The sequence below is a fragment of the Arachis duranensis genome, chromosome 6, assembly GCF_000817695.3.
Source record: "Arachis duranensis cultivar V14167 chromosome 6, aradu.V14167.gnm2.J7QH, whole genome shotgun sequence".
In the NCBI taxonomy this organism is placed as follows: domain Eukaryota; kingdom Viridiplantae; phylum Streptophyta; class Magnoliopsida; order Fabales; family Fabaceae; genus Arachis; species Arachis duranensis.
The window spans coordinates 11,391,177-11,401,192 of NC_029777.3; the positions used below are offsets into that span (position 1 = coordinate 11,391,177).

Here is a 10,016-nt window from a genome sequence, read left to right on the forward strand (position 1 = left end):
AATAAAATTTATTTATTAAAAATAAATTGTTATTTGTAGTGATTAATTGGTTACCAAAATTGTTAAAAAAAAAGGAATAAGTTGTTGTAATATATGGCGAAAACAGAGACCCAACCCTACCACGCAACACTCATTTCCTTCCCAATTTCCATTCGAATTCCAACTTGTCATTCTTTCCAATTTCCAAAACAGTCGCCAACAGATTCTTCGATTGGATTAAACTAAGATTCCAATTACTGTTAATTAAGTCGTTCTTAGTTCTTACTCACATCGAATCGAAAAAGTAAGTTGGGTTCAGGTGTGGGTTGAATGGGTATTGCAGCTGCTGCTGTGGTTGTGCCATTTGGCCTCCTCTTCTTCACTTCAGGCCTCGCTGTTAATCTCATTCAGGTTTTTCTTCTTCGTCTTCTTACTTCCTACTTACTCTTTGATTTCTTAGTTAATGGAGTTCACGTCGTAATCATTTGCTGCATCTCCATGCAAATCTCGTTCTTTTTTTCTATTAATATTCTTCATTTTTATGATAAGACTAGTAGTGCTATAGTTTAAACTAGCGGAGTTTAGGGTTTAAGCTTTGTATCATGGATTCATAGTCTAGGCACATTGCTACTACTGATTTGTTACCATTTCTATTTTAGTTCAAGTGCCATAGACAAACATTGTTTTTAGATGAAAAGGGGAACAATGATAGAGTTTCCTGGAAAGTTGAATTTTCTGTGGGAAGTTCATTCAGAAAGAAAAGATGAGAGCGAGAGCGCGCAAGAAAATTTCATCTGATACCATATTCTTCATTAATTAATTTCAACTCACTAATGGTACATATATATCAGCCGGTTTGAGTGCAAAGGGAGCAGGGAAAAATGAAACCAGACTTCTAACTAACTGCCTATATTATCTTATTAACTTCTAATCAGTTTTTCTAACTAATTAATTTTCTCATGAGGCATAATAGAAAGGAAGGAATGTAAACTTGAAAAGTTTATTTTGGACATGAATGAATTTGGCGCATATGCTTTCAGCATGTGGAAGCTGGTTGATCCTTTGTTGTATTAACTCTGTTTGAAAGCATGAATTTTCCTAGTGGTATACTGGAATAATTTGTTTATACTGAGGAATATTTACTGCACAAAATTAGGTTTTCAAAAATGCTATTCGTACACCAAAATTAGCCACTAAAATCAGTCACCAATATATTTGTGTATAAATACATGTGTGGTTTAATTTATTTTCAATGTGTATTTGTATTCCAACATGTATTTTATATTGGTGGTTGATTTTAGTGCACACGTAGCATAGTCATTAAGTTTTATATATCCATCTTTTCTTTCAGTAAAACAATAATATGAAGCCAAAACAGAAAGGATCTTGAATCAATTCAATTAATTTTTCCCTTCTTGATATCTTGTCTCAGGCAGTATCTTATGTTCTTGTACGGCCTCTGTCAAAGAATCTGCACAGGCGGATCAACCGTGTAGTTGCAGAATTGTTGTGGCTGGAACTTGTATGGCTTATTGATTGGTGGGCTGGTGTTAAGGTAAACCAGTACCATGTCCTCTGCAATATTTTTCTATGCACAGTAACTGTCTACTAATTTAGTTGATTGTTTACCAGAACAAAGCATTGTTTTGCACTTTCCTTGCAACATTCTAAAAGACTATTGTATTAATAGGGTCTAATTCACCCTTTTGTTTATTAAATATGTATAATATTAACAAATGTGAAATTAGTCAAGATGTTAAATATCTTGTATTATAATTAGGAAGCTTTGAGTTCAATCCCCATTATACACAGTAGAAGTAGATATTGGCTTGGGTCTCTATATTATGTTTAAAATGAATTTCTTTGTATATGTAACATTAACCTTTTGGCCTGATCATCTCTACCGTCTCCTTAGGAGGTGCATTTTATTGTGTAATTAGGCACAGATGTTCCAGCCAAGGTTGTTTCATTGGGAAATAAACATGCTTCCATTGGTTCTAATACTAAAATTGAATCAAATGTCAAAACTAATATATCTTAGGTTGTTCGATAGTTTCAAGAAACATTATAAATGGAAGAAAACCGGTAATTTGAAAGCCACATTTCTTTTGGTTAAGTTTATTCTGTTGCATTCAGAATGATTAAAGCTTTCTTCTGTAACATTTTCCCTTCAGGTTGAAGTATTCACAGATCATGAAACGTTCCAATTGATGGGCAAGTATTTTGTTACCCTGTGTATTTGGCCTTTTTGTATCACGGATGTATGCTTGCATACCAGAAAGGAGTTGGGGAAGTTTATTGTGAAATTTGTGTATCAATAATATGATTCTTATTTTGAAATTTCCAGGTAAAGAGCATGCCCTTGTCATATGCAATCACAGAAGCGATATTGATTGGCTTGTTGGATGGGTTTTAGCTCAGGTGATTGTCTTATTTGTATGACCTTTCCACATCTTCAGCACAAGCAAGTTAAAACAAACGCAGTGTGTTAAAAAAAATAGCTTATTTCATTTTAGAAGTGTGAATTATTTGAAATTATAGTACCATGGGTGTGGGATAGAAGGATATGTATACTCTTATGTGTGTGCTACGATAAGACATGGTATTTGATCAATTTTTTTTGTTGGCAATTTTGGGTGCTTCGATTGCTGATTGGTTATTTATTGTTATTGAACAGCGCTCAGGTTGCCTTGGCAGTACTTTAGCTGTGATGAAGAAATCTTCAAAGTTTCTGCCGGTATGCTTCATCATGACATGAACTTTTTAAAGTAAATGATTGCATGATTGTTTGTATTAAGTTATTATGAAGAAATGGTCTTAAAGTGCACCTTGCACTCTAGGGGATTTTAATTCTTAGCTTTTCAATATACTGTCATGCAATGATTTTCCCTTTATGTTCTTTAAACCTAATGACCTAGTGGGTGCAGTTTACGTTCTTTGATGAAACAAATATATCTAGTATTCAAGTATTTTATGGCCTAGGAATACTTTTCCGCTTGTGCTTGTCATGAATATAAACTTAGAAGGTTGTATTTTGCTTTTGATATCACAAGTATTACTGTCAATGTTGGGCTATCTGCTAAGCTCTACTCATGCAGGTCATTGGTTGGTCAATGTGGTTTTCTGAGTATCTTTTCCTAGAGAGAAGCTGGGCCAAGGATGAAAGCACATTAAAGGTATGATTTACTATAATACATACAATTCATTTATATGCTGTACTCATAATAGATTTTTGTGCTTGTTTGTTATATCAATGATTTCTTCTTACCTATGCATATGTAAAAAGACTATAACTCCCCTCTCTACCTTTTTCTCTCAAGATGCAAAAGCTTGTTGATTATATTTGGGAATTTCATTTGAATGTTTCATTTATCATAAATGCAGTCAGGCATCCAGCGACTGAGCGATTTTCCTCTTCCGTTTTGGTTGGCTCTCTTTGTAGAAGGAACACGCTTCACACAAGCTAAACTATTAGCTGCTCAAGAATATGCAGCCTCTGCTGGATTGCCTATTCCTAGAAATGTTTTGATTCCTAGAACTAAGGTGAGATATAGATCTTATCTTTAACATTTGTCTTCATCCTTTGCTTTTTCCTTCCAGATATTGGAGCTACAAAATTTAATGTGATCAAGTTTAGCATATGCAAATCTTGCAGGATTGACAATGAAATTATTTTATTATAATTTTAGCTTATAATTAGGTTGCTGACAGTTTATGAGAAAAGATTTGTTATTTGTTACTTGTAATATTTTTGGGATCACTTTAGCTTCCAAGAGTAATTATTAATGGTTGCTCTGCCCTTTCTCTATTCTGTACTATGACTAAACCAAATTGAGAGACTAGACAATACTTTGGGTTTTATTAGGTCAAAGGTTAGGTTTTCTTGGGAAGCTATGTGGGTGCTTTGCAATAGGGTTCACACTTGATGGACTTGAGAGAAAACCCAAGCAAGGGCAATTTAATTGTTATTATTGTTTTCCAGGGAATAGTAGTTTGATTGATGATAACATGGCTGATTTTGGTCCTACTCTTTTTTGTTGGTTGCTCTTACTTGTAATTTATTGCTTTCAGGGATTTGTTTCAGCAGTAAGTCACATGCGCTCATTTGTTCCTGCCATTTATGACGTAACAGTGGCTATCCCCAAGTGTTCACCCACCCCTACAATGCTTAGACTCTTAAAAGGGCAACCCTCAGTGGTAAGACAATTAAAATTACAATTTCGAAACAATTACACTTGAAGATGCCTAATAGTTGAACTGTTTTGCTTTCCTTGTGCCTATCTTGTAATGTTAGTCTCTGACTAGCAATCATGGGCAGAAAATGCAACTGCAGAAATGAACTTATATTACTAAAAATTAGGAATTATATATGGACACCAAAAGCCATGTTATAAACGATCTGTGTGTGCTAGTTACTTTTTCTAATTGTAACATTCTGTATATTACTAAGGTATTACTCTAACTGCTTTGGGTTAACGGAAGCCATGAAAAAAGCTTGTTAATAATTTAACATACAGAGTCTATTGCATATGGCCTAGTTTTCTTCCATTGTGGATAGAGTTGAACTTTTGAAATTTCCTGCTATTTCTGGAGATGCGCTTACATGGAATTTAAGGCTATATCCCTAATTTCCTTTATCAAAGATCCATAGTTTTCTATCTAGATACTCAGTTGGCTGAATGATTTACATGTCTGCTGATTGGAGTCTGGAATATTGAGGGGAGTGATTTTGTAGATGTTGACAGGATTGGATCATGCTTGTGTTTAGCTTTTGCTTTGTTGTACATTATTAAGAGGCTACCTTATCTGCCAAAGTCCTGCTGCATTTCTTTGTTAATGTCTCGTTATGGAGGGTCTACACTGTTTATTACTCCAGTTCCTGAGGGCTTAAGCTTCCCTCCTCAACTTTTACTGATCACAAAAAGAAAAAAATTCCTTGTATAATAAAATTTCTTTAATTTTTAATACTGTAGGTGCAAGTTCACATCAAGCGCCATTTGATGAATGAATTGCCAGAAACAGATGAAGCTGTTGCTCAATGGTGTCGAGATGTATTTGTTGCCAAGGTGGGTGCTGATTAGATTTCCTTTTTTCCCCCTCCTTTTACCTGCTTGATTTCAACATCCTCGGTTGATAATATATCTAAATCATTCTTTCAATGTTAACCACGGGGCACACCAGGATGCATTATTAGACAAACATATAGCTGAAGATACTTTTAGTGATAAAGAGCTGCAGGATACTGGTCGGCCAAAAAAATCTCTTCTGGTAGGTTACTCCATCCATATTTCTAACCCTTCAACGTCCATATTTATCGGTTATCCTTTTCTCGTGTTCTCTTTCCTCTTAGATATTTATCTAAAGAACCTTCTAACCTTATGTTGGGAACAGGTAACCATATCTTGGTCTGGTCTGATTGTTACGGGAGCCGTCAAGTTTCTCCGATGGACTTCGCTACTATCATCCTGGAAGGGTATTGCAATTTCAACTGCTAGTTTGGCAGTCGTTACTGGCCTCATGCAAATCTTGATTATGTTCTCACAGTCGGAGCGTTCAACGCCAGCCAAGGTCCTCCCTGCAAAGCCAAAGAGCACAGGGGAACAAGTGGAGGATAAGAATGTCAAACAACAGTAGATTTTGGTGAACATACATAGGGAATTCGTCTCTCTCTTTTGGTGTGCTTAACCTGCATCTGTTTGTGTCTTGGGAGGGACTCGCGTAATGCTCATTGGTTTTGCTTTTGATATCTACCCCATATTATGTGTTCAATTCTTCTATGTACTATGGTGTATGCATATTGATTTATTGTTTATTAGGATAAACTTTGTATTGACCATATATCATGACCTCTGTAGGTTCTCTCTATCCTATTATTTTAGACCACCATTCCTACAATATTATTAGACACTAATCACTCATTTTTAAAAAATACATACGAGTGAGGCTTGGAGTTTATCTAGTTTCCATATACTGAAGTGCATTACTAATCCAAATAATCAGGTTTATTTAATCTTAGTTTTGGTTGGCACTACTGGTATCCTAACCTATTACTAGGGACTTATTAACCTGGTTTAGAGTTTAGTCAAAGTTAAAGCTCTTTGATCCTCCTAGTGCGTGTTTTAATTATTACAACCAATATCTATTAGAGATTAATTAGTAAAAAATTTGACAGGATATACCATCCTAATCAATAATCATCAACAAATTTCGGGTATTAATTTATCTTGGAGGACAGAGCTGAAATATTGTTGAACAGAGAGCAAGTAAAACCGAAATTGAGACATATTATATATAATATAATTGAAAAAAGTTGTTTCTTTATGCATTGATTAATATCTTCTACTACCTTTGCTAGTTGCTACTTTCTTTCTTTCTTTTCATTCTTTGGTCAAGCTAAATTCTTGCTTTGAAGGTCATTCATTATAAAAGTTAGATTTTAAGGCCCAGAAAAAGATATGAGCATAGGCCCACTGTTGTGTGGATTAGTCCCTTTCCAACACATGTTTTAGGTATAGCTTAACCTTCAAATCAGCATAGGAAACCAGACCCAAAAAAGAAATAAAATAAATAAATAAATAAAAAGAAAAAGAAAAAGAAAGAAATCAGTATAGGAAAATGAATTCAATTTTAATACACGACTTTATGCTGCTGGTAGAACTGTCATGGTATTTAAAGAACACAACACAAAGTGACAACATCTAAATTATGATCTCAAAAAATGGGTTTTAACAGTTTGTGGTCTGTGAAAGCTGCTGAATGAAAAGGACATTATGTTTGGACTATTTGGACGGTCAATGATGACTGAAAAATCGAAACTGTTATCCTTGCTTTTTCCCCCTCCTCATAGTAACTACTTTTTTCGTCGAAAATTTAAGCTACTATACTCTACGTACCCTCAAAAAACTAACACAATATATCTAATTAATTAAGTTAATTACATGTCTTTCATTTCATATAATGATTAAATTTTTTGTCATTAATTTTAACTATAAAAAATATATATTAGATATTAATTAAAATCAACTGTGAAAATTACTGAAATGTTAATATTCAAAGAACATTTAAAAACTTTATAAAATTTAATTGGAAGTTGTAAATAGTAAACATATTGAGTAGTAGCTGGAATCAGGTCAGCATATTCAGCTTCTTTAATTGTGCTGTTTTCCATCTGAAGATGCAGAATACAATAGATTTAAGCTAGTTCGTTCACACTACTATATTGCTCCCATCACCAACAGTGAATTCAATTAAGCCTAGAATTGGAGACACACTCAAATGATGTCACCAATTTCTTTGAATAGTGAGTTTTAATTTAATAATTATCTGACTTTCCCTAAACCATATATAACTACTAATTTACAACTTAGATATAGTAATTACTTTGCTTATATTTTTCACACATAGTTTATACCAAATTAATTATCATATATTCTTCATACATGGCCCCTTTAAAGTCTAACATACAGTTGAATATATGCTACACAATAAGGGTTTATCTACAGAGAGTTGACTGATGATAGAATTATTGACTATTATCAAATAATAAAGTGTTGTAAGTGAAGTGTTACATTTGTTAGATGTACTACACTATAAAAAAAGGTAAAGTATTAAATTGGCCTCTTATATTTGGGAATAATTCTGTTTTGGCTTTTAAAGTTTAAAATGTCTTAATTGACTCCAAAAAAAAATTTATTTAGCTTCAATGTAGTACCACTATGAGATCAAAGTTAAATAATTAACGAAATATATTGACACATCCACGGTTGATTTTGTACTTTTGGAACTTGTACTTATTTTCTAAATTATTGATGTTATTCTTATATTGCTGTCATGTAGAATATTTCGTTAATTATTTAACTTTGACTTTTAAGGTAGGACTACATTAAAGTTAAATGAAATTTTTTTAAATTCAAATAGGACATTTTAAATCTTAAAGACCAAAATAAGATTATATATAGAAGACTAATTTAGTACTTTATCAAAAAAATATTTAGTAGTTTTTTATTACTATTTTTAATTTATAATTAGATTTATACAGTTATTCAATCAAATATATATGTTTAGATGATTTTTAAGTAATAAATTTTAAAATAATTATTTTTATTAATATAATAATATACAATTAATGGTATGTATATATAAAACTCTTCTATACTAGTCACCCAAAAAAAGACTCTTTTATACTAACAATTTGTAAAAATTAAATTCTCATAATTATATTGCATCAAATATTATATCTAGATGCAAGCATTCAAACATATCCAATATAAATAAATGTCTCAAATATTTGTAATCAATAATTATTGTAAAGTAGTTCATAGTATATACATAGAAGAATTTGAAGAAATTAAAAAAGAAGTGTGGAGTGTTAGTTATATTTAATTATTAATTGTTGATAATGGGTTATGGGGATTAGCAAATAGCAGGGCATATATATTTGGAAGTTTTCAGAAGACATGGGCATGGGAACAGAAGAATCATGTTTAGTTTATCACTGATTCCCATCTTACAATGCAAAATCACTCGAGCTGTCTTGGAAATTTAAAAGGATATGAAAGAAGAAGATGAAGATGAAGAAGCATGGGAATGTGATCTCTCCTTGCATTGCTTAGTAGTCAACACCAATACTCTTTTTTTGCTAAAATTGTTTTCTTCTGTCCCCTTTTTCATGCACATATCTTTATTATTATTCCATGCCTATACCTACACCCATAAATCACATTTAATCTCTTCAACCATGCATGCATATATATCCAAAACCAATAATGTTTATTACTACTACTAATAATAATAATATTTCTAATTTTTCTTATGTATATAGAATGACGACACACCTATGCATATAGTGTTCCCCCCATTTCATCTAATAAAATTGTGCTTTTATTGCATGATCTATGTATTTCCTCAAAAAACATGTTTTGCATGTTTCAAAAAGATTATTTTCAAGTGGAGAACATGTTGTTCTAGAGCTTTGGACACTGTATATGTGAACTTATTATGTTCTCATCTCATCTCGAAAATAAGTTATGTTTATTTTTTTTAGAATAAAATATATTTTTTGTCTTTAAAGTTTGATAAAAATTTTAAAAGTATCCTTAAGTTTTATTTTATTCAATTTTGTTCTAAATATTTTTTATTTGCATCAGATATATTATCGATGGCTAAATTTTCAAAAAATTTAAGATTAATCTAACAATAATGCATGAAAATTATGCTTACTTTGCTTGTGTATGTTGAGGGTTGTTCTTGTAAAATTGTTATTGAATTAATCTTAATTTTTTTAAAAAAAATTAGCCGTCAAAAATATATTTGATATAAATCGAAAATTTTTGGGACAAAATTAAAACAAAATAAAATTTATGAATATTTTTAAAAATTTTGTCAAATTTTATAGACAAAAAATATATTTTATCTTTTTTTTAATATGTTATTAATATTGTCATTTTTTTATATATTTTAAGAATTTAACTATCTTGTACTCGAACAACACATCTTAAAAAGATAATAATAAAATCTTTTTATTGTTTTTGATGTATTCAATACATTGAAAACATAAAAAAAATTGTGCTAATTTTTATAAAATATTTTTTTATTGTATGTTTAATCTAGGTTCTTACAACATAAATTAGTAAAAACTCATATTTTAATATAAAAAAGAGAGTAATAAAATATGTAGTAATTAAGTGGATCATATATATTATCCAAATTAAACCAAATTAAAGGAGTAAAAATAAAAGTGAGATTTTATTTTCTGATTTCAAATATTATTATTTCACATTTTCTCGTTCTCTACTTTTGATTATTATGTCACATGTATTGGTATACCGGTATAGAGAAGATCGGGTAAAAGTGAAAATGGCATATTATTACTTGAGTAATTAATACAACTGGAAAGAATATTATTAAAGATACTATTGATGCTACAGCACTACTTCTGTCTTCTCTGAAGATTGTACACAATTCATCATTATATTCCGTTTGTCTCTTTTTTAATTCTTAGCGTAATAACTATAATTTTCTTTTAAAAACGATTGCTT

General features: G+C 31.2%; 1 protein-coding gene across 1 annotated transcript; it reads left to right on the top strand.

Annotated features, from left to right (window-relative positions):
• Positions 1-107: 107 nt before the first annotated feature.
• LOC107492932 (1-acyl-sn-glycerol-3-phosphate acyltransferase 2) lies at positions 108-5,862 on the top strand. The gene is made up of 11 exons (XM_016114010.3): positions 108-390; positions 1,412-1,534; positions 2,154-2,193; positions 2,327-2,400; positions 2,657-2,716; positions 3,078-3,155; positions 3,364-3,522; positions 4,051-4,176; positions 4,953-5,045; positions 5,161-5,247; positions 5,371-5,862. Exons 1-11 carry the CDS (start codon positions 310-312, stop codon positions 5,611-5,613), a joined length of 1,164 nt encoding a protein of 387 aa, XP_015969496.1. The 5' UTR covers positions 108-309; the 3' UTR covers positions 5,614-5,862.
• Positions 5,863-10,016: the final 4,154 nt, after the last annotated feature.